The sequence below is a fragment of the Sceloporus occidentalis genome, unplaced genomic scaffold (assembly GCF_023333645.1).
Source record: "Sceloporus occidentalis isolate IW3139 unplaced genomic scaffold, rSceOcc1.0.p SCAF_4, whole genome shotgun sequence".
Lineage (NCBI taxonomy): Eukaryota > Metazoa > Chordata > Lepidosauria > Squamata > Phrynosomatidae > Sceloporus > Sceloporus occidentalis.
The window spans coordinates 81,133,059-81,158,250 of record NW_028316984.1 but is presented as its reverse complement, the minus strand read 5'-3'; the positions used below and the strand labels follow the sequence as shown (position 1 = coordinate 81,158,250).

The 25,192-nt window shown below is 42.4% G+C and overlaps 1 protein-coding gene across 5 annotated transcripts in view; it reads right to left on the bottom strand.

Moving 5' to 3' along the window:
* The window catches only part of LOC149314097 (unconventional myosin-X-like), a 67,921-nt gene that overhangs the window by 12,136 nt on the left and 30,593 nt on the right, over positions 1 to 25,192 (bottom strand). For 2 of the 5 annotated variants that reach the window (XM_089520513.1, XM_089520508.1), the window contains 12 exons: positions 22,017 to 22,322; positions 21,434 to 21,476; positions 19,159 to 19,941; positions 15,711 to 15,834; positions 13,721 to 13,964; positions 9,531 to 9,626; positions 7,862 to 7,955; positions 7,563 to 7,618; positions 5,566 to 5,708; positions 4,661 to 4,855; positions 3,062 to 3,219; positions 278 to 401 (listed from right to left, as the gene is read on the bottom strand). In XM_089520513.1, coding sequence (XP_089376639.1) covers positions 278 to 401; positions 3,062 to 3,219; positions 4,661 to 4,855; positions 5,566 to 5,708; positions 7,563 to 7,618; positions 7,862 to 7,955; positions 9,531 to 9,626; positions 13,721 to 13,964; positions 15,711 to 15,834; positions 19,159 to 19,941; positions 21,434 to 21,476; positions 22,017 to 22,322 — 2,366 coding nt within the window. The remainder of the gene's footprint in view (positions 1 to 277; positions 402 to 3,061; positions 3,220 to 4,660; positions 4,856 to 5,565; positions 5,709 to 7,562; positions 7,619 to 7,861; positions 7,956 to 9,530; positions 9,627 to 13,720; positions 13,965 to 15,710; positions 15,835 to 19,158; positions 19,942 to 21,433; positions 21,477 to 22,016; positions 22,323 to 25,192) is intronic. The other 3 variants (XM_089520512.1, XM_089520509.1, XM_089520510.1) reach the window with 2 other exon arrangements.

The following is a 25,192-nucleotide window of genomic DNA, read 5'->3' as shown; positions in this document are numbered from 1 at the left end:
AGAGGATGGGAACAGACACCAAGAAGGCTCTCTCTCGTGTCCTCACCAAGCAAGTGTGGGATGGTGGTGGGACTGAGCCTTCCCCTGACGATCTTAGTGTTCTGGCAGGTTCATATCTAGAGGGCTGCAAAATTCCCACCTCTGCCTTATAGCCTTCTTCCAGGCAGGAGGTGTGGGACTGGCTGCTTATCTTCCCTGTAATGTCCAAAAAATTCCTCCTTTTTTTCTCCCTCTCATATGACATCTCCCAGCAAATGTCAAAGTTATGGTTACTTACAGTTGATTCCAACATCCCCATAAGGCAGAGGTAGCAGAGGAGAATGCAAAGGATGCTGGGTGTATCTCAGGATGGGATTTCTCCGGTACGTCTGTTCTACCAATTCTGGGTTCATGCTGTTTTCCTGAAAAAAGAACAGAAGACAGACACTTCCTTAGAACAGCCTCCTCTTTTTCCTCCAAACATTTAGTTGTCAATATTAAACCCCAGCATTTCCATTCCATTACAGAAAAGATAACATAACAAGAACCTGTTAAAAGCTATTAAGATTCATTTATTTTATATTGAAACACAGGGTGAATCCAGACTGGGAAATGACGTGGAACATGTGGAGACAGATTGTCCCAGGTGGTCACTGAAGGTTGCTGATGGGGCTGCCTCCACATCTGGACAGGGACTGTCATCTCCCACTCCTTTTCAGCACTGCTTGGAACAGAAATGGGTGGGATTTACACCAATCTGTTATGGGACACAGCACAACGAGGGAGGTGATGACACCTCACAAGCAGTGGGAACAAAAAGATGTGATTTCTCCCTGGACCACAGAAAAGACCACAGGATGAGGGGAACACTGGAACACTGTCTGGTTCTTCAAAACAAAACAAACAGCTACCAATATTGCAGCCTTCAGCAACATTTATTCCAGGCAAATCTGCCTGTAACAATGTAGTTCGGCAAAAGGAAAACTCACAAAACAAATCAACAAAACATTCAACAAGTTTTAGGCGAAGGACAGCTGTTTAATAGGAGGGATATGGATTGTACAGAAGAATGCCACGATATAACAGAAACAGTGGAGGTTTTTGATCAATATATGTTACCTTTGCACCATTTTGTGGACTTTTTAAAAAGTTGCTGGCATGCAACAGAAAGCCTCAAGAGTTAGATAAGCAAATGTCTTCTAGGTATGTCCATATGTAATGCAGTGTCTGTGTGCATATGCATGAAGAGAATCAACAGGGATTATATATGCCTGGCTCTCCCTGTATAAGTGGGATGAACTACTGCCAGGGATTGCGGGCTGCACTGGCCTCCCAGGGTTCCTTGGAGTGCTGCACCTTCCCTCAATTTTTAAAACTTTATTTTGAATTTGGTTTTACTAAAATGCCACAGTTCCTTCCAGGACTGTGGAGGTGCAATTTTGGCTTTTTTTAAAGAAACAGAAAGTAAACTGGAATTTTATTTTTATTTCCTGGTTTTAAAAAGGCCTCTGCTGAGTCTAAATCAGTATATGGAGCCAAAAATATGGCAAAATTGCTCCAATTGATGCCTAGAGAGTGGGGGGGGGGCGCATTTTTAATTTAAAAAGCACTCCCAGTTCAAACAGGCCCTAGCAGTCACATTTTGCCCACTCCTGTTGTACAAGTTGGCCCAAAAGTCACACACAGAGAAAGTAAACTGAAAAACTTGCTTTATAGCTCCACAAGATCACTCTGTGGACACAAAAAGAAACCTCCCATGGAGTCAGACCACTAGTTCACATAGGCCATTACTGTTTATTTTGGCTGGCAACTGCTCTCCCGTGTTTCATGTCAGAAGTCTTCTGTAATTCTGATACTGGAGATCCCCTCTTTCACTGGAGATTCCAGGGATTCAGCCAAGCACCTTCTGTATGCAGAACATGTGCTCTTTCCCTGAGCTATCCTGCAACTATGTACATATCCCTGCGTATGTTAAGTGTGCTTTAACACATATTCCTCTGAAGGAGAGATTCTAGTAGTGCAGGTAAGAATTTCAGTTGTTGAGTAAAGAATCTAGACATTTGCATTAAGGACTGACAGAGCCTCTCCTTTGTGTACAGAAAAAATCACATGTTTGTCTCTGATTATTCGCATGTGTCTCTACACAAAGAGGCCAGATACTTAGAAGACAAGCAGGCAGAAAAGTAAAGTGCCAAGGGTAATGTCTGCTTCCAAACAGCAGATCCATCCTTCTTTTCTTAAACAGAAGAGTTAAACACTTAGATCCCACACCTAGATGATAGGTTAGAGTCTACGTATTTACACCCAGACAAGTTGTATGTGTTACCCACAGCATAGTCCTCAGAGGGTGCATGTGAAGGAAGAGAAGTTCACATATCTGGGTATGGAAACAGGGAAATCCTGTAAGTCTGCGTGCTAAGGGAGCAAAAGCAGCCCATTTATCATACACATTTTACATCAGAGATGGGCAACTTTGGGAGGTCTAGGAGCCAATTTTCTTGGTCACTACAGGCTTCCAAAAATTACAAAAAATGTGAGACATCTCCATCAACCCCCCCCCCCCGAGGTGGTATTAATTCTAATTCTGCAATTAAAAAACCATATTTTAAAATGTTCAACAGTGCAGATGGGCGGGGGGAGGTACATATGACAGTTATAAGGCAAATCACTGCATCAGGAGAAGCTGTTTTTCTTTGTTTTGTTCTGTGTTTGCTAGGAAAAGGTCTGGGAAGTCAGTTTTGTATGTGTATGTCCCAAATCAGCTTTGAGAGGCTGCATGCTCCCCCAGGAATGCACCTTGAGTCTCTGTTGTAGATTTTTGATTAGAAGGGGATCCTAGTACTTCTTGTGTAGAACAACTCTCCCAAATTTCCTCTGATGAGGAAGGGAATCAAGGAAGAAGGAAGAGGTTTATGTAGAGAAAAATCTGTACATTCTAAAGAGCATAGCTCCAGGAAACTGGCCTGGACTCAATTCATATATGAAAAGCAAAGCAAAGGTTGGCTTCATTTATATGATACCCAATTTTCAGCTGTATTCAGACTCTTGAAAGAGCAAAAAACTGTCATGCAGAGACACTTACTCTAATGTCACGAATGAGTTGCTGTGTGGGTGTTTCAATGGGAACCTTGCTGTCAATCACTCCTTGGATGGCGGAGGCCCAGCGCATGGCTTCATTCAACAGCTTGGTGTAGAGACGGTAGGAATGCTTCCTGCCGTGCACGGTGATATTCCAGTAGCCTGCCAGTACAAACAGACACAGGCAGTGAAGGTGGCTCTACAGCCCATACTGGAGCAAGGAAATAATACTTGGGGCAGCGAAGGAGAAAAGGTGATATATGGCATGGTCCAGAAATAGCTGGCAATGAACACTCAGCTCTGTCAACTGCTCATCAAGTGGAGTGGCTGCAGAGTGCTCTGAACAGGGAAAGCATCTGAAGAAGCCTACACAAAACCACCAAAACTCCCTAGTCTGAAACTAGAGAACTAGTTTCATCCTGCCCACCTTCCCAAATAGGTCTACGCATGTTCACACAACATAAAACATTATGTACCTCTAAACAAACCAAATTTTTAACATCTTTGCCTGCAAAGAAGCCAATGGTGCTTCAAAAACTTTGCATGATTTATTTCATATTTTTAGTTATTTTTATTTCATATTTCATATTTATTTCATATTCATATTTTAGTTATTTATTTCATATTTTTAGTTATTTTTAGTTATTTGAGGGGGAGAGAAGCAGGCCAGCAACAACAGGCCTCGGCCTGCTAAGAAGACAAGCCCTCCTCCTGACCACCATCTTGCTTGTCTTATTGCATGTTGTTTTTATGATGTGTTAATTTTTATTGATTCTGTGAACTGCTTTGATCACCTTGGAAAAGCGGTATAAAAATAAAACATGTTGTTATTATTATTATTATTATTATTATTATTATTATTTGGCCAAATAGAATCATAGAATCATAGAGTTTGAAGAGACCACAAGGGCCATCCAGTCCAACTAGCCACCATGCATGAACTCACATTCAAAGCATCCCCGACAGATGGCCATGTCATATCACCTCTTAACCATCTCTTTTCCAGGCTAAACATACCCAACTCCCTAAGTCTTTCCTCATAAGGTATGGTTTCCAGGCCCTTCATCATTTTGGTGGCCTTCCTTTGGACACACTCCAATTTGTCAACATTCTTTTTGAATTGTGATGTCCAGAACTGGACTCAGTAATCCAGGTGAGGCATGACCAAGGCAGAATAGAGTGCCACTATTACTTCCCTTGATCTAGATATTATACTTCTATTGATGCAGCCTAAAATAGCATTAGCTTTATAGCTGCTGCATCACACTGTTGACTAAAGTTATCACTGTTTTGTGGCTTCTGGAATTTGTTGTATTTTGCTGTATGCGAGAGCCCATATTCTACACACAGCCAGCTCTGGCCAAGCCCACCCTAACAAGAGGTCTTCAGTTACCAAAACATTGCCATCTGTGGCTTTTTTAGTAAAACATCTTCACACCCATGCTTTTACGAGAAACCCTTGGTCTTTCCCATTATCTGTAAATGTCTGTATTCTAATATATAAGTACAGAAAAGGATATTCAGCTGTGCACAAAAAGGCACTGAATACAATAACACTCCAGGTCTTTCACACATACCAAAGACACCCTTGTATATTTCCTACCAGTTTCTTTGAAGACTCTTTCATCGGGTTGCACTACTGAGCAGAGACTGTTGAGCACCAATGTCCCAAGCTTGGTAGCAGTGCGCTCTGACGATTTGTAGTAGTCAAGGGCTGTGTTGGTTAGCACAAACCACCGTTTCTTCACCTTCAGGGAAGATGTTTTGCTGTTGCCCTGGACCTCCTTATGAAGCCACCCTGACAGGAAAAGATGGTAACAGGATTCAATGGGCTTGAGAAACAGACAAATCTGCACAGTTCTGAACCACAGGTGAATAGGTATTGATGATGACTTCTAATTCCTGTTTCATTCTACAGAAGAGAGGATGGAAGTGATTGAACTGTGAACTTCTTCACCTTATTGCCAGACTTCACAGTTTGAACACTTTTTTTTGTAAATAAACAGTATTTACATAGCACAGTCAACCACTCAAAGCACTTTAGTTGTCTTCTCTCAGTAATCCTTGCAAACATCTTGTAAAACCAGTAATCAGGCTGAATCTAGAGAGCAGTGCTCATGCATTCCTGGTGGATGAGAGATTTTAATCAAAAAGTCTCTTGGTCACTACACAACATCTGCTCTTGGGGTGGTTAACAATTTTATGTTCCTGCTGCTGAGGAGCATATTGTGCTTTGGAAGACTGTGCTATGCCTTTACCACCACAAATGTGTGTTTGTTGGGGGGGGGGGGGGAGGGTTCAATTCTAGGAGGTCCATCATGCCAGGATGAGGTAGAAGGCCTCTGGACATCCACTTTATCAAGGCAACAAATGGTCAGTAAATTACTTTTTAAAAAAATAACATTTCTTCCTTACTCTTACCACAGAAGGGAGGAACTGACTGGTGCGTGTTTGTTTTCTTGTTTTACTTCAGCCACCTCAATGTTTTGGGCCATCTCTGCTTCTTACCTCTCACAAGAAATTCCTGTCCATCAACCCTGGATTCACCCTTGGGCTTCTGCAGGAGGGAGATCCAATGATGCATCTCCTCTGGGATGTCACTGTTGCAGTGGATGACTCTATTTGCTGTGATAATCACAAAGGAATTTGGCCTGCAAAATATGATGAAGGAGGGTCACCTAGTTCTTGCCACATCTTATAGCTAGCAAAATATACAAAGTTATCTTTAACTACTTTCAATCACATCCCATTACTCTATTAATCTTATCTTCCTTTAATCCAGACATCTCTCATATGGAAGAACTCATATGGAAGAAAAAGAAGCGTACTGAGATGGGAATTTTGTTGCACCCTCTTCAGAAACGGGCAATGCTTATGAAAGTAATGTCTTCTCAAATGATATGAACAACAGACACATAAGTACAAAGAAAAAAGTGTTTATAAACATTCTCAAGCATGATCTATAGTTTACACTCAGTTTTGTCCTCACAGTAACGGGGATTGTAGTATGGACCAGGCTCCTATGGGCTTCAAGGCTCTTTGGACCTCTGAGCCCCTGTCAAGTAGACCCTCCTCCCCCTTTTCCCAAACAGGGGCCCTGCTGTATTAATCTATAGAGTCATATTGGTTTCTTCTTTATGCTACCTCCAGTATTGGAGGTAATACTACTATCAATAACATTTACTGGAGAACACTAGTGGGATGGGGAGGGAATCTACTGTGTTTGTTTGCTGCTTATGAATTTCCCCATCTAATGTGGTTGGCCACTGTGGGAACAGAATGCTGGGCTGACCCAGCCTGGCTCTTCTTTTATTCTTAGAACACTGAGCACAAGTGGCTTACTTCTTCAAAATTCAATTACCTTTTTAAAATACTATAAATTATTATTATAACATAAATAATAAATTACGTAGCTAGGAAATGGATTGTCCTAACACTGAGAGAGAGAGAGAGAGAGAGAGAGAGAGAGAGAGAGAGAGAGAGAGAGAGAGATATGTAGTGTTTTGAGTGTTTAGACTAGTGCTGGGAGAAACTAGGGTCTGAATCTCAGCTTGGCTAGGGGTGACCTGGGGCAAGTCACACTCTTACCAAGAAAATTCTGTGACAGGTTCACCTTAGGGTTACCATTAGTGAGAAATGACTTTAAGGCAGACGATGACACAACAACCCTGAAAACATTCACCAAACAGTACAATAACTTATACTGACTATTTCATGCCTGGAAATCTTAACTGTTGGTTAAAAATAACTCTCTCTGTGGGAATTATCCCCTAACACTAATCTGCCTTATTAATGTTAATATTTTTCAGAAATAGAGCCCTCAGTTTGTATTCTTGGCACGGATAGGGAGGGGGAAATTAACACAAGGGGTTCTTAATTTTGCCTTCCCTTGAATGAGATTACAGCTTTTGCTCTTGAAGCAGCCTGAGCAGTGTGGAAGGGCACAGTGTTTATTACGTCTAGGAAAGCCTCCATTCTGGAAGAAGCTGGCATGAGTCATGGAAAAGACAATGTAGAAAGCATACAGATAATCTTTTACTGTCATTTTGCAAACCAGTCTGCAAATTCTGGTAGGTATTAAGGAAAAGGCATCCAAAGGTTAGCACTATGCTGTATTGCTCTCAGCCAGAGATCTGTCTTCAGTCCATTGTCTTTTAGGTCAGATGGTATACAGCTTGTTGCAATAATCTTCGGACACTGTTGCAAACACCCTCCTGAATTATGAAGCATTTAAAGCTCTAGGACCTTAACCCCTGTTGACTAGCACTGATTAAGATGAAAGATGACCTGTACCTAAAAATAAACACAGTCATTTGGGAGATATTTTTACTGAGTGAAGGAATTTTAAGTAGTTCCTTGTCTGTTGCATTTATATTTACTCATATATGCAGCTGATGAATTTAAATGTATTTTTCATGTTTGACAATGACTGCTGCACCAGAATATAATAACATTATACATTAAAATGTGCAGAGACAAAACAAATGAATACAACTATAGCCTACCTGTCAGGATTGTCAGAAGCACAGACTGAGTCAATGAGCCCCACATCAAGGGTTCCCTTTAAAATAACAACAAAACATCCTTTAGAGAGCTCCTGTTTATTCATAATTTAGTCCCCCACCCAGCACCCTGGATAAAGTACTGAGGAATAATTCTCCTAGTGCTTAATAATTTTTCTCCAGGAACCACATCAATACCAAATACTGTAGAAGAAAACAGCTTTCACCAGCTAATAGAACGTTGAAATAGCTACAGAAAAACCCAAATCTCTAGCTCCAGTTTTGACCAGATTTTCACTCACCACAGCATTCTTTGGGTTGGCTTGTTCATCCTGCATCTCCCTCAGCTGCTGTTCTGTAGCACTGTGCACACGGCTCAGGACATTGAACCAGTCACTATTGGGAAAAGGGTACCAGAACTTGCTATCCAATGGCCAACAAAAACAGGTTTCAGAAAATAATCTAGTCAGTGGATCATTACTATAATGCTGGGCTATGATTCCCTTTGAATGTTACTTATTTAACAGGTGAGACAGCATATTGCCCTTTTTGGACACCTGTATTAGGAATTGCCTTATACTGAACCAGACTGCTGAATGAAACTGTGATTTGCATATTATTATTCCACTGAATGGCAACAGTTCTCTTACATCAATAATGCCCAAGTCCATTAGGGCCAAGGTGGGTAACTTCAGCACATCTCAGGGTAAATTTTCTGCCTCTGGGACCCTGCAGGGCTGGATGGCCTATCAAAAAGCAGGGGGGAAATAAAATTGGAAGTGGCTGGAAACCCACTTCTCATTAACCCTTTTTTCCACTCAGGAAAGGGCAGTCCAACGGAATCTAGAGTGATGAAGACCTACAAAAGTAATGTTGAGGTGGGCACATCAGGGATTGCCTGAAGGAAGAGGCCCCTCCCTCCTTAACCGCCATCTTGGCCTCAGAGGGAGCGATCAGGCAGACCCAGCAACATCAGGGACTGCCTGAAGGAAGAGGCCCCTCCCTCCTTAACTGTCATCTCAGCCTCAGAGGGAGCGATCAGGCAGACCCAGCAACATCAGGGACTGCCTGAAGGATGAGACTTCTCCCTCCTTTAACTGTCACATTGTATTTTGTATTGTATTGCAATTTTTTACTGTACACCGCTATGATCATTGCGGAATAGAGGTCTATAAATAAAACTTATGATGATGATGATGATGATGATGCCCCTGGGATGCACTTTGCCATTCTTTGCTTTTGAGGGACTTAATTTGCATCTTTCAGTATGTAATGCATGTGCGATTGTGAAGGGTTATGCCCCCTCCTTTGTCAAAGACATAAAAGCAGTTGCTATGACATTCACTGCTTCATATCAGTTGTAGAACAAAGTGCTAGACTGGGAAACAGACTGTATGAACAAGTTGAGGGAAAGTGTTTTCTGGCTATCACTGTTCTGAATATTGCAATGTCAAGTGAAATCTGATGCCACAATCTGGAACCACTGAGTTTGGAAAGGTCAAAAGGCCATGAACACACCAGGCCCTGTTAATTAATCAATGCCATTGAGACCTCCATATGCCATAAGAAGAGAGAAGATGCAACACAGGAAGTTGCTAACATAGTAAGAAGTTCCAGATGGTTAGAAGTGAAGACACTCATCTCTCTTTTGTGGCTAAAAAGTTTTCAGATGCTCACAGACATTGACATTTATTTTAATCACCTTCTGACATATACGCAGTGATGAAGTAATAGTTGTCATGGGTCTGAAAAGTGTTAATCTTTAGTTGGCAAAGGTTACAAATTTTCAACAGTAGTTCAAATGGACTTGTGAATTACAAAATTACAGAATCTGTCTGCAAGCTTGTCTTATTTGCCCCAGGAGGATCTTACAGGAATATTTAGTGAAAAGCAACTAGTGCTTCCAAGAAGGGTGAGGTATTGAAGAGCAAACCTTTCTGAGAAACATCCATCTGTTTTTGCATCCCTTACCTGGCATCCTCTGGTGACTCTGCCACTATGTGGTAGATTCGGTCATTTGTTACAACATCAAGGGCATTCTCTTTCTCGTGAATATCCACAATTTCTCTGGAAATGAATAAGTAGGAAGAAGCAGGCTGTCAATGATGCTCAACAAAATTCAACCACTATCTCACTAGCCTGGTTGCCATGAAGGAGTTTCAGTGCTTCTCCAGACCTGATGGAGTACTTCAAAATTTCATCTCTGATGATACCAAAAAGCAATTTAACAGCATCCAGAGGATGGAAACTGTGATTGTCTGGAGTGGGACTAAGAACTACTAGAGACCATTATGGGGTACTTTGGGAGGCAGAATTGCAGTGGTCTCTTGGGATAATATCCCCCTGACCAGGCGTCCTAACTCTCAGTCTGCAGGGCTTTAGTGTGTTTATTTAAAGGTGGGAAGCTAGGGCAGATTAGGAATGCTGTTGGTGTATTGCCCATCCTGCTGCTAAATAGTATTCCTTCCTGAGCTAGCCAAGGTGGTCTCGGAAGTGGTGTTAGAGTCTCCACGACTTATATTGCTGGGGGACTTCAACATCCATGCCAAGGCTACTCTGTCAGGAGTGGCTCAGGACTTCATGGCCACCATGACAACCATGGGGCTGTCTCAACTGGTATCTGGCCCCACTCATGCCGCTGGGCACACTCTAGACTTTATTTTTTTGTATAGGGACGGATGTTGGTGATTTGGGAATGGAGGAGCTTTCTACTGTTCCACTGTCATGGACAGATCACTTTCAGGTCAGGTTTCGACTTGTTGGAACTCAGAGCCTCTGCAGGGGTGGGGGACGCATTAAGATGGTCCACCCCAGGAGGCTTATGGATCCGGATGGATTCCTGATGGCTCTTGGGGAATTTCCTGCTGTCTTGGCAGGTGGTCCTGTCAAAGCCTTGGTTGATCTCTGGAATGGAGAAATGACCATGACACGATCATTTCTAAGTGTCCCATCTCACGATGTGGAGCTAAACCAGCCCCTTGGTTTTCTAAGGAGCTGGCAGTCGCCCCTCCATTTTTGCGGGGGATCCTTTCAAGACCCCCCCACAAAAACAAAAACCGCCAATATTCAAGCCCCATTGGCTTAAATGGCGCCCTCCCATTTTGTCCCCCCCCCCCCCATTTGCTGCTTGCGCATAAGCAAGGGATGCGGATCCCAACTCTGTGAAAATGGAGGGGCAACTAAAGTGACAGTGCAGAAAAGTCAGAATGAATCCAATCAAAAACAGGCTAAAATCTACCTGAAGACATATGGTAGAGTAATAAAGCCAGTAAAAAAAAAAAAAAGAAAGAAAGAAAAACTTTTTTGACTAAAACGATTGTAGCTGCACAAAACTATTCAACTGTTACAATCTGGTCCTGAGGAGAATGCAAGCCACTCAACTGCTTGTTGTGAAGAATTTGCCCACCATTTTGCTGATAAAATTGCTCGGATTCACTGTGACTTAGACACTAGAGTTGATAGTTTCGGTGGATGTAACCTGGCTCCTGCTTGTCCAGCATTGATGCATACTTTTCAATTTGTGCTGCCCAAGGATGTGGACAGGATCCTTGGACAGTGAGAGCCACCACATGTATACTACTAGATCCTTGCCCTTCCTGGTTTATTAAACAAGCCAAAGGAGAACTGGCAGAGTGAGTAAGGGACGTGATTAATGCCTGCTTACAAGGCAGGATCCCAACACACCCGAAGGAGGCTGTGGTAAGACCTCTTTTGAAAAAAACCTTTCCTGGATTACAGGCCAGTCTCCAACCTTCCATTTTTGGGCAAGGTGCTGGAGTGTGTGGTGGCTTCTCAACTCTGGGCCTCCTCACCGCCTTGGCCTCCTTGCCACTGCCGCCACCACGAGAAAGGCCGGGTGGTGGTGTTGCAGGCCAAGAGGCCACCACCCGTCTCTTCCACAGTTGCGGCGGCGCGGAAAATGTGGCTGCGAGGAGGCTGGGAGGCATGCTGGAGGCCAAGCCTCATATTCCTCGCCGCCGCGGAAGGGACGGGTGATGGCCTGGAGGCCTTTTGGCATTCAACACCATCATCTGGCCTTTCCTGCGGTGGTGGTGACAAGGAGGTAAGCAGGGAGGGAATGAAGAAGGAAGAAGGGAGGGAAAGAGAAGAACTGTTGTCCCCAATGGTGGTGCACATGCGCCGTCATTGGGGACAATGGGACTTGAGCATACATGGATTTTGGTATGCGGGGGGGGGGATCCGCAACGGATCCCCCACGTATACCAAGGGCCTACTGTACAAATAGACATACATACACACATATAGTCACATATCTTAGACCAATATAAATCTTCCTGAGCTCCGATATTTCCTGGGGGAATCCCTATTCAATTCCTTGGCCATTGGCTTGTGGGGACCCTGAGGGTTCAGTTCTGTCCCCTATACTTTTTTATATCTACATGAAACTGCTGGGAGAGGTTATCTGGAGTTTTGGAGTAAAATGTCACATGTATGCTTATGATACCCAGCTCTATCACTCCTTTCCACCCAATTACAAGGAAAATGTTCCTGTCCTAAACCAGTGTCAGGCAACTGTAATAACTGGATGAGGCAAACAAACTGAAGCTTAATCCAGACAAGGCAGAGATGCTCCTGGTCAGCTGAAAGACAGATCTGTGAATAGGGATTCAGCCTGTGTTAGACAGGGTTACATTTCCCCTCAAGTCTCAAGGTTCGTATTTTGGGGGTACTTCTGGATTCAGTGCTGAGCCTGGAAGCCCAGGTTTCAGTGGTGACCAGGCGTGTTGTTTGCACCGTTAAAGCTAGGACACCAACTGCACCTGTTCCTGGAGAAGTCATAGAATCATAAAGTTGGAAGAGACCACAAGGGCCATCCAGTCCAACCCCTTGCCATGCAGGAACTGTCAATCAAAGCATACGCGACAGATAGCCATCCAGCCTCTGTTTAAAGACCTCCAAGGAGGGAGACTCAACCACACTCTGAGGGAGTGTGTTCCACTGTCAAACAGCCCTTACAGTCAGGAAGTTCCTCCTAATGTTGAGGTGGAATCTCTTTTCCTGGAGCTTGCATCCATTGTTCCGGGTCCTGTTCTCTGCAGCAGCAGAAAACATGCTTGTTCCCTCTTCAATATGACATCCCTTCAAATATTTAAACAGGGCTATCATATTATCTCTTAAACTTCTCTTCTCCAGGCGAAACATCTCCAGCTCCCTAAGTCGTTTCTCATAGGGCATGGTTTCCAGACTCTTCACCATTTTAGTCGCCCTCCTTTGGACACGCTCCAGTTTCTCAACATCCTTTTTGAAATGTGGTGCCCAGAACTGGACACAGTATTCCAGGTCAAATCTGATCATGGTGATTCATGCCTTGGTTACTTTACCTTTTTATTAATGTAATGCGCTCTAAGTGGGATTGCCTTTGAAAAGTGCTCAGAAACTTCAGCTGGTCCAAAGAGCTGCATCCAGGTTGTTAACTGGAGCTGGTTTCAGGGAGTATATTGTTGCGACAGCTCCACTGGCTGTCAGTCTGTTTCCAGGCACAATTCAAAGTGCTGGTTTTGACCTATAAAACCCTATATGACTTGGGTCCAGGTTATTTGAAGGGCCGTATCTCCTTTTATGAGCCCACTAGGGTGTTGTGATCACCTGGAGAGGCCCTTCTTTATGTTCCACCACCGTCTCAGCTCGTTTGGTGAGAACAAGAGAGAGAGAGCATTCTCAGTGGCTGCTCCCAAGCTTTGGAACTCCCTCCCTAGAGAGGCCAGGTTGGCTCCATTCCTGTTATTCTTTTGGCGGCAGATAAAGACATTCTTATGGTGTCAGGCCTTGTCAAGCTGCTAATGGCTGGGATTTGAATGTGGTGTGTTAAAATTTTAAGGTTTATATTTTTAACATGTTATATTTTAATTCATAACTATTTTTAACTTTTGAAACTTTTGTTCTTTACATTTTATATTTATACTTTAAAATTTTATATTGTTTTTAAATTGTATTTTTTTAAAATTTGCTGCTTTGAGTCCCTATGTTTGGAGAAAGGTGGGATATAAGAAAACGAAAACAACAACAACAACAACAACAACAACAACAACCATTCTCTTAACAATGCCACTGAAAGAATTTTCAATGACAGAGCTTGGGCAATTTCCAATTCCAAAATCCCCCAGCAAACACAGCTACTTGTCTTCCCAAATGTCTCATACTTGGCTTTCCTGATGTCAATTGTCCCTTTCAGCTTCTCCTCGCTGTCATTCTCAAAGTACATTAGCTTGGCCTCTCTCAGCACGAACCAGCGCCGTTTCCAGTTTCGGCGAGACAGTGTGGACATGCCCCCTCCTTTCTTATAAAGCCAGCCTGATTTCAAGGCTTCTTGCTTGGCTCGGAACCACATGAAAACCTCATTCTTCAGGACACACCAACGTCGTCTCCAGGGGTTCATCAAGCCTCCTGCAGAAAACAAAAGAAATATTATCAAAACTGTTGTTACCTCCAGAACATCCCCATGTATGCCTCACCAGCACCTGACAAGTCATGGGCATTATTATATTCCTGCTCTGGACCATAACAGTTTCCTTTAAAAACTCTCTAGTACAGACAGGAAGAAGCAACAACTACATGGTACTTCAGTGGATGTGGCTGATATAAAAATGGAAAATTAACAATTTCACAAACTCACTTGTCTCTTCTCCCACAATGCAAAGTGCTAATGCAGTTCATCATTCTGGGATGGGGGGAGAGAGCATCAATTTTGCCACTAATGCTATAGTGCCACTAACACTACTAATATGGGGGCCTTCTTACACTTCACAATTATAGCATTATGATTTCTCTTTAACTGCTATCGCTGTGTCTTATGGAATTCTGGGGCTTGTTGTTTGGTCAGAGGCACCAGAGGAGCTCCCTGACTGGATTCTAAATGCCCTTCCCTGGCACTTAAACTGAAATCATTGTGATATAACTGTGCCATGTGAAAGGGTCCTCAGTGACAGCAAAGGGACTGGTATACAAAATGTTAAGGAACAATTGGGAGCCTTGCTGCACCTGTAGCAAATGAATCTTTAAGTAAATCTTCCTACAAAATCCAAAATCTTTCCATGGAGTTATTTTCAGCCAGTACTACCAGGATGAAGTTGTTGGGGCTTTCAAGAGATGCCAATTAACTGGGTGGGCAAACCCCAGCATATAACAAGGATCCAAACCCCAGCGTATAACAAGGATCCACCTCTGCTCTATCTTCCAATGATTCTCTTGAAGATTTTGGGATTTCGTAAATTTCTTCCCCCCCCCCTCTTGCTAGTTTCCAACTATCCAATGAAATGTTATGTCCTAGATCTGATGCCCTGGGTATCAGATATTCTGTCAGATATTTTTAAAAAATGAGAACGATCGAATGCGATCGATAAGGTGCCTCCATTAAAGGACCCGTGCAGTTGACAAAAAAATGGCTGCTGCAAATACTAGCAACATGTCACCATTGATGACAGCGGATGCATGTCATTTGATTGACAGAAAAAAAACCCCACGGGAATGATTGAAAGTAATTGATAAGGAGGCTCCATCTTAAATCGATACTTTATAAATGTGAACATCCACTGAGTTAAATTGCACCGGGAACATTTGATCAGGGTAAAGATAGTGGGAACATCCATTCTGGACATATTCGATCTTGGAGGATTGGGTCTGCCTGATTCTACCCAGGGCAAAAGTGCAAGTGTGAAAGAGGCCTTAAACTGCTAGAACCCAGAGGAAAACTAGTTTGCCAGAGAGCAAAACACATCAAGAGAAAAATGTAAGTACTCAAATAACTCAAGTTTGCTCCTTGAAAAAGAAGCCAAATGATGGTCCCACCATCCCATAATAGGGCCAACACTTACTGCCTCTGCATCTCTGAGAATTGTTTCAGTTGTTCATATGAATAAATGCACAGTCAGATCCACAGCAAGACACTCACTGCTAGCAGACAACTGAGAATGTCACTAGAGATTATGGTTCTATGGGTGCCAATGGAAAGCAATGTCCACAAAGAATCCTTTTGAAGCCCTTCCCTGCAAAAACATGTTGACTTTCATCTTAGAAGGAAGAAAGGGACCCAGACAATAAAACAGGGAAGGAAGGGACGTATTTAGTAGAGAGGCGAGGAGATTGGGAAGCAGGGGCAAGTTACTCAATTTGCAGGACTGACAGAACACTTACCCTTCATGTAGAGATAGCTGTGAAAATAGGCTGGCCCTGACCCATTCAGCATGGTGACCCGGCTGCTGCACAATTCTTCATCTGTGTCCATATAGGTATCCCCTTCATCTTCACTGTCCAGAAACTAAGCACAAAAAGAATTACTACCTTAGGAAAACAAAGTCACAGGGCCTGGCAAATTTTCAAATCTTGACCAACCACACATTACAGATGTGACTATGGAATTGCTCAGACATGATGAACCATACAAAATATGCATTCCTCCTTCTTTTCTCAAGGCAGAAAGGTTCTAAAATGGGAGAGTTGTTTCAAAGCAAAGGCCAAATGCCTGCCTTACTGTTGGCTGTGTATGATCTTTGGCCTTCAATTTCCTTTTAGATTTAGTGGCTTCAAGGATCTCTACTTTTCTATTAGAATAGTCCAGCCTTCCACAGTCTGGCATACTCCAGATGTTTTGGACTACAAGGGCAATGCTGGTTATTGTTGATAAAAGCTGTCATTCAACACATGTGGATTGATTAAATTTTCAAAAATCCTTTGCATTTTAGAACTACAGCTACCACAGGTTCTGAGCTATCCTCACAAGGGTATGTGCTTTCCTACAGAGTCCTTCATGATGCTGCATGTGCAATTTAAAAAATCAATAGAGCAGTGCCGCAGACAGATCACATGAAGAGCTACTGGTATACATGCAGCTTAATGCACATTCACACACAAACTCATGAACAATTCACATAGATGGAGGCTTGCATGAAGTTACTAAACAATGAATAGTTCAGCATTTGAAAACTATTTTTGGTGATGAACAGATCTGCTTCCTATTTGAGCAGCACTTTTATATGAAAAAGGCCCTCATTTCATTTCTTTCAAGCCAGTACAGCAGCAACAGTAGCAGTTTCAGTCTTCTGATCTTTCTACCTCATTTATGCTCAGAGAATCTTGTCAGCCACATCTTTTGAGAACAGGTTGCTGTCTCTCTAACAATCTCCTACAAAGGATAAATGAAAAACATCCAATCCTTGAGGAGATGTATCTGTAATGCACAAACAACACTATTCCATTAACTCTTTTGGCAAGCCTAGGCAGACACATATGAATAAAGGAATGGAAGGAAAAATGTATGAGCTATGGGTTATGTTCCACAAATCACATAGCTTTCAGAACTGCATGGCATCTGGATTATGGGACTTTAGAGATCTCTTTAAGGGGAATAAACATCACAGAGCACCATGTAATTACAGCTGCTTTCAATCTTGCTGATATGGCTGGAAAAACAATCACAATCAATGACAGGGCAATGGATTTGATAAGGACAACTTGGCAAAGAGAATTCCCATTTACCTAATGGATAATGTACTTGTTCACAATATTTTCCTTCAACTTGTAAAGGGAAAATGCTAAGATGGATTTGGCTCTAGCAAATAGCAAAGATATGTTTGGGGGCAGGGGTGCTGAAGGTGGAGAGAATAACTGTTTGGAATAATCTCAGCCCAAGCAATCATGTGTTCATCTGACTAAATTGGAAAGGCAACTGGAACAAGAATTGCCATCCTTTCCCCTTATCCCAAAAGGCAAAACCCAACTAGATTAAGAAAACTGGATGAATGAGGAAAAGGCCTCCTTCTGAACCCAGGTTCATAGGAGTCTAGTGTTTGGGCGGATATCAATCCAATATGCTTGGGTAACCTCCATCTGGAGCCAATCATAGGGGTTTGACTTGGGTTCAGGCATCACTACTGTCAAAACACTGATCTTAAGAATCTTTGTGAAATGATGCTCCAAGCTCAGAGAAAATGCCTGTGTGCTTTCAATGGAACAAAGAATGTCAGAAAGGGTTTGGTATTTTAAAAAATATTAAACCCTCACTGTTTTGGGGGGAGGGGGGAATTAAAATGGGAGTGGATTTCTACCATCAACAGGGACTATTGCTTGACTTTCTCCAGTGGAATGACTCCGTTTGCAAGTTATGATGTGTGTGTGTGTGTGTTAGAGAGAGAAAGAGAGAGCGAGAGAATGTGTATAACAACTGGTGTGCTAACCATTATCCGATCTTTATGCAACAAGGAAAAACTGCCTCATTCTGCAAGACAGCTTACAAAAAATAGGGAAATGTTTTTAAAGTCACTAGCAAAATGATGAGCAGTTTGAAGTGTGTGTGGAATTATACTTTACACCAGTAACTGTGCAAACAATACCAGATAACTGCCCATAACATCTTCGTGGACACAACATTTCATGCGGAATTGCAACAGTCAATAATGTACTGCTGTCACACTGGGTACAAAACACTGTGGTTTGAGTGACTGGAAAGCAGACTGCTTTCACAAGACAAGAATTAGAAGGACAAAGGATCGATCTTTCTAGATATAACGCCACGCATACTGGGCAAGCAGACCTTGGTATCACATGGGAAACCATGCAGTAGAAAGAGATGATACAAATATTGTCACATGGGTGAACAATAGAGTACATGATATGAGGGACTGAACTATTTATAATTTTTTTCAAAACAGAATAATTTTAAAGATTTTTTAAATACAAGAATAAATTTATATCTTGTATAAATCTTGTACTGCTACATGCCTTTAAGTTAATTCCAACTTATGGAGTTAATGGATAATAATGGATCATCATCATCATCATCATCATCATCATCATCATCACCACATGTCATAGGGTTTTCTTAGCAAGATTTATTCAATGAAGGTTTACCACTGCATTGCTTGGCAGCTGAGAGTATGTAACTTGTCCAAGGTCACCCAAAGGGTTTCAATAGCTAAACAGAGATTTAAACTCTGGTCTCCTGGAGTCCTAGTACAATACTGAAGCTACTATTCCATGCTGGCTGTCTATAAATCTTAATTGCATTTTACTGCTTGTACTTTGCCTTTCTTCCATTTTTGAAACTCACACTAAAGTGAATGGGATTTCCAGGAGACCTCCCTTTCAGGTACAGAAATATTCACAGTAGCTCCATCAAAACTGTTGGATCTTGTGCCTTTAGAATGTAACTTGGGACCACAGCAAACTGAAAACATTTCACAGACAGCTTGCAAACAGAAGAAGTGGATTTCTTTAAGAATCTTGGAACAGTTTTGGGGGGATGGAAGGCAGTTATTTGTGGACCCAATTTTTCACTGTTATCACACTGAGAAAATATCTAAAGATGAATCTGGGTGATCCTATGGACAGGAATAATATAAATGGTTTAATCAGCATGATGATGTAATACAACTTTTGTGTCTCTAGGCTGATGGTTTCCTGCCAGTCCTATGGCTCTTAGCAAAGATTTGTTGAGAAGACAAATCACTTTTATGTCAAAGAAGCACTATTAAATGAGCACTGGGAACACTGGGAGATGCCAAACACATGCAGGAAAGATAAATGAAAATGAAGCTTCCTGCCTGAAGGAAAATTTATTTTCTACTAAAAAGCAAAAGGTGCTTACTGAGTCCAGGCTTCCACGGTTGGAGTCAACACCATTACTGTGAGTATTATGCAGGACTTCTTCCCCATTCAGAGGGTCAGCTGATGTGCTACCAACCTCTCCACTGACCTCAAACTCCTCATGGTCATAGTCTGACTCCACATCAGGAGGCAAGGTGTAGATGGGGTCATCTGATTCCATGAAGTCACCTGGCAGGATGTCTGAGACAGTGTGGTAGATGTTTTCCATGTTTTGCTTCTGAGGACTCTCAGGTCTCTCTGTAAAAAGATTCAGAGAGTTGAGCTCCCCATCCTCTCCCTCAGGCAGCAGCATATTGGGAGATGTGTCCTCCTCAGAGTAATAGTTATCGCTGGTTCTGGTGCTGCTGTCCTGGTTCAAGAGACTTGGGCTAGGGACTGGTGGACCTTCTTCATCAGCAGGAAAACCTTCATCTTCTTCTTCCTCAGCCAGAGGAGCTACAAGGCTGCACTCAATGTTAAGAGTCCCTTCATTGGAGAGGGAGCGGTCCAAACCTTGCACACTCTCATCTAGGTTCCCAAAATCTAGCAGCTCCAAGAACTCCTGCGCAACTCTAGATGCTTCCTTCTCTAGCCTCTGTATCTCCTCCTCCCGCTGCCGTTTCATTTCATTCTTGGTGTTTTCACAGCTTATGGTAATGTGGTCTGTCTTCTGCTGCCATTGCAGCTTCTCAATCTCCCTTTCCAGTCGCAGAATCTTCTCCATCTGGCGCTGTTCCTCTTCCTGCAAAGGCGGGTCTTCCTCTTGTGTCCTTAGTACCTCCATCTAGTTAAAAAAAAAACAGAGGTGGGGGAAGTTTCTGGAAAGCAGAGCTAATTGTTTTCATACCACAGAGAAAATGAACAGCCCAGCAGACTTGAATACTTGTTCACAGAGGCCAAGATATTTGTGCCAATCAGCCTATTGTAAGTTTATGGCCAGTGTTGATAATGCAGTTGTCATTTTTGTATGCCATTTCCCTGTGATTCCAACACTACAGCAAGATAACACTACATATATACATGCAATTAAGGAAGTGGCTCACATTTCCCAAAAGCTTGTGCTAAAATGAATTGTGTAGGTGACACAAAGGTACTGCAAGTCTCCTTTTCCTTTTTAAACTTTCACAGGTTTGATCTTAACTGAAAACTACAAGTGCACAACTATTTCCTCAACTGAATTCTTCTCAGGCATGACATTTTAAAAACCATCCAACCCAGAAAATTGAAGGTGGCTTTTAAGAGAAGCATCATGTGCAGAACACTCCTATCAGCTTTTGCTTCTGGTACATGGCCACTTGCATGGTTTTTAAAAATATGCACAATCTATTTGAATTAAAGCTTTTGGGGATGGAAAAAGGGAAGACAATTTTTACCCTGCCCCCTGTAATCCCATGCACCACCACAAAAACTGCATCTCTGAAGTGCATGTTAGGTTTGAGAAGGAAGCGCTTACAGTTTCCTGTTGGGAGCAGTCTCCCAGCCAAATAGCAACTTTAGGGAAGGTGGGAGATCTTTTGACATGATCTCCCCATATACTATAGCCCTTGCCCTAAGCAGCAATGTGGCTGCTATTTACAACTGTAAACAGATTAATTCAAACTAAAATTATGTGGTTAGCCAACTGTGTAGCTTGGCTTTAAGATGACAAAATATCAATTAATAATAATAATAGATTTATATAAATTAAATCAGTGTTCCTTGGGCTATCTGATGTAGGAGGACTCACATCCCCCCAATGAGCCAGTAAATGCTACTACATTGACTTAAATTATTTCTTTATTTTCTATAAACTTCTCACAGACCAGCAAGTGATAGCTCATGGACCACTGCTTCGAGAAGCAATGTGGTGGCCCATGAGCTGTCTGCCATGGGTCTGAAGTCCAAAAACTCTGGAAGGTCAATAGTTGTGGGCCACTGATTTAGCAACTTTGGAGAAGGTGAAAGGAGCTGTCCACCACTCTTGCCATCTTCCCCAAAGTTGCTAAACCAGTGGCTCCCAACTATTGACCTTTCAGACTTTTTGAACTTCGGTCCCAGAATCCCTGACCACTAGCCACGATGGCTGGGATGTCTTGGAATTGAAACTCAAAGCATCTGAAGAATCAAATATTTGAAATTCCTGATCTAGATCAAGTGTATTACAGGAGAAAAACAGGGAAATGCACTATCCAATATCCCCTAGGCACTAAGAAAAAGACAAACATTATCTATGTTAGTATTCTTCAGGGGATTCTGGAAAGGACAGATGGAAGGTAGTGAGACACCAGAGAACTTACCTGGGCCACCTGAAGTGCTGCTTCCAACTGCTCCTTTTCCCTGCTCAAAACACAACACAAACCCACAAATAAAATTCACCATCCATCTTGTCAGAAGCTTGCACAAAGAACTAAGGGACACTCTCATAAGAGCTGCACTGCCTTCCTTCAGTACTTGCTGTGGCAGAAATCAATGCCATTCTAAATATTATTGCTCTCTCAAGTTAGCTACAGTTTGGTTTAAAATATGTGAGCTGTAACAAAGCCTTCAAGCCAATGCTATTTACTATATTACCCATAGTAATATAGGTTGGCTTGTGGCCCCATACCTTCAGAGTGGAATTATAGCCTTAGAACAGAGTAGTTACTATTGCACTGAAACCAATGGTTTATCCTTGTCATTCAGTACCAGCCTCCCTAGGACTTAATCTATTCCTCTTACAGACAGGGCAAAAACCCTGTTCCCTGAAATCTGATTTTCTATGTGCAGGAAATTCTTTTCATGGACCTCCCTCAGCCCTGCAGTGGTACAATCTAGATAGAAGTCTACCTCCTTGGTTGCTGAAAGCTAGCCCACAGAAACAGAGCTAAGACTGCCTTATACCTTTTCTTCTTCTCCTCTTCCTCCTCCTGCTTCCTCCTACACGCCCTCTCTTCTTGCCATTGTCTTTCTTCTTCCTCCTTTTTAATCCTCTCTTCCTCTTGCCGTCTCTGCTCCTCGGCTTCCTGCTTTCGTCTCTGTTCTTCCTGTAGCAGGTGCCGATAAAGACTACGAGTCAGCTGTCCACGCCAGTATTTCTGCAGGACAATGGTGGAGGCCTTGAGGCGCAAGAAAGACTTCTTCCAGAAGTGGGCACGGTAATTCTTTTGGATGGTCACAACACTGGATAGTGCCCTTTGGTACTTCTTTCTGAGTCAACAGAAATAAGATGGCAGTTATAGTCAATGTCCATTCCTCATGAGGGTCTCTATAAGATACCACCCAGCCCAGGGATATCAGGAAGCCAGATTCAATGAATCAGCACAATCAGAGCCACCTCCCTCCAAAAAATAAAATACAGTCGGCCCTTCTTATACACGGATTTCTTATACGTGGATTCAAGCATCCATGGTTTGAAAATGTTCAAAAAAAGTATAAAGTTCAAATATCAAACCTTGATTGTCCATTTTTATAAGGGATATCATTTTGCTATTTCATTATATTTAATGGGACTTGAGCATCCACAGATTTTGTTATCCAAGGGGGATCATGGAACCAAACCCAGTGTATAACAAGGATCCACTGTAAAAAAATAAGAACACATTTCCTCCAAGAAGCTATTCTTCCCATGCTGTCCCTTTTGCTCCATCTGTCACCCACTTGGTTTCTGAGTTTTAGGAATTTCTCTAGGCATCTCCCTCTTGGGGCCATTCATTTCCTGTTTCTACACCATTTTTTTTGCTGAGCAGAAAAACAAGTGGAAAAACTCTGGGGTTGTGCAAAGCACATGGTCAATCCACTGGCAAGGAGCTTTCTTTCCCATGGTCTGTCATGTTCTCCCACTACTCTAAATGAAAGGGGACAATTTATGCCACATCCTGCTCTTAATTTATGTCAGTCTTGTTTCCATATGTTGCCCTATAGACACTTGCCTGCAAATCTGCCTGCTCCCTTATGACATGGGAATGGGGAGCTTTTGTTGAAAAGAAAGGCAGATGCTAGAGTTCAGCTATGATTTTTCAGCACAAAAACAGAGTGAGGTCTATTTGTCATTTAATAGTGAGGCCTAGCAGTACTCTGCATACACTCAGAGGCACCGTCCTCAATAGCCAACTGCAGCCAAAGAGAAGCAAAATTCCTCAATGTTTCTAGGTCTCATCACCAAAATTTCTGCTTAAGCTGAGGAAAAAGCTGGAACTCATTCTTTTATTTGTGCTGATCTGACCTATCCATGTCAGTCCAAGCTGGATTACATGTTATGACCCATGCCCCTTTGTTTTATACCAACCAATTAAATAAGTAGATTTTAATTTATAGTAGGAAAGGTGCTTATGGGAGCTAGGAGACTGGTCATTCCTTAGAAGGAGACAACTATGGAAAAACACACCAGTATAGTGCCATGAGTCCTAGCCCAACTTGGTGGCCTACACATGTGTTCTTCAACTTCCATCATCTGCAGTCATCTTAATCAACCAGATTATAGAAGGCTGCATTACATAACAATAGAGGAGGTAGCTATTAGGGATGTGTATATTTTGCAACCCTAGGATTTCATTCTGTAAGAACTGAAATGGATATTGGGGCAGCATCCTGAGAATCAAAGTTATCATTCAATTTTGTTTTAAGAAATAAATTCCAAAAAATAAACAAAATATCGGCACTTAAGGTTGCTACAATGCATGTGAAATTCTTGGTAAATGCCCTGGGTCTAAAATGGCAGCAGGAGAGCCATCATGGACAGAGTGCGACCATAACTGAGTCAGACTGGCGACTGGGTGTGGGAGTGGATGGGTATGTCTACATAGGCAACTTAATGCTGAGGAAGTTTAAGTGGAAGAGGAAGTGCTGAATCCTTCCTCCCTGGCCATACACTTCTGCAACAACTCCCCCACGTCCCCCCCCCCCCCAGCTGGGCTCTGATAGCTAAAGATTTGCAAAGGAGAAAGTGAACAACAGGCAGGATTCCTTGTGGGGAGGTTGGTTGGTTGTGGAGGGTTGAGCATCCTTTCTTGTCCATAGTCATCCCATAGTCCCTTCTTCAGACCTGTTCCACACAACTCATATTCTAATGCACATCAGGTGGCTAGAAACCTTCCAGGCAGCCCAAGACAGAGAAGCCAAATAACATCCAGCACTGTTACGCAATAAAATCATCATAATAAATAAACCAGAAAATAAACCTTTATATACAAATACTTTGCATTATGTATGCAAACTGTATAATTTTATTCATATCTGTCTATCTATGTGAGTACAAGCCTGGTGTAGTGGTCTGAATGTTGGACTATGATTCTGGGGAACTGGGTTTGAATCCCCCACTCAACTATGGAAACTTACTGGGTGACCTTGGACAAGGTACACTCTCTCAGCCTCAGAAGAAGACAAAGGCAAAACCTCACTGAACAAATCTTGCCAAGAAAACCCAGTGATAAGTTTGCCTTGGGGTTGCTGTAAGTTGGAAACAATCTGAAGGCAGACAACAACAACCATATATATATATATATATAGACACACACACACACACACACACACACACACAGTCACCCCCTCAGTTTTTTTTGTGGGGGATCCATTCCAGGGCCCCTCATGAAAATGGAAATTCATGTATATTCAAGCCTCATTGGCTTGAATGGGTGTGCACTCCTGTGGGCGGCCATCGTTTCCTCCTCTATTTCCTGCATGCATATATGCGAGGGACCTAGCTCTCAAGTCCGCAAAAATGGAGGGGTGACTGTACACGCATAGCACACAGAATTTTGGTTAGCTTAGTCCAATTTTTTAAAAATGGAGAATACACGTAGATGTGGTAATAATAGTAGTGGTGCTGATACCAGCTATATTATTATTGTCATAATAGTTCACATGTACTAGAGCCAAGTCCCAATTAAATTTGGCTTGGAATTATATCCTCAAAATGCAGCAGATTTGGGCAAAAGATTTCACACTGCCTGGTCTACTCACGTCTGCAATTGGCTTCTAGCCAATTGTTGCTTCTAGAAGACTTTCCCTGCCTGGGCAGGATCTCCCTCTTCAATAGCCAACTGCCCTAGTCCTACTCACCCATCACCCTCCTAGTCTGT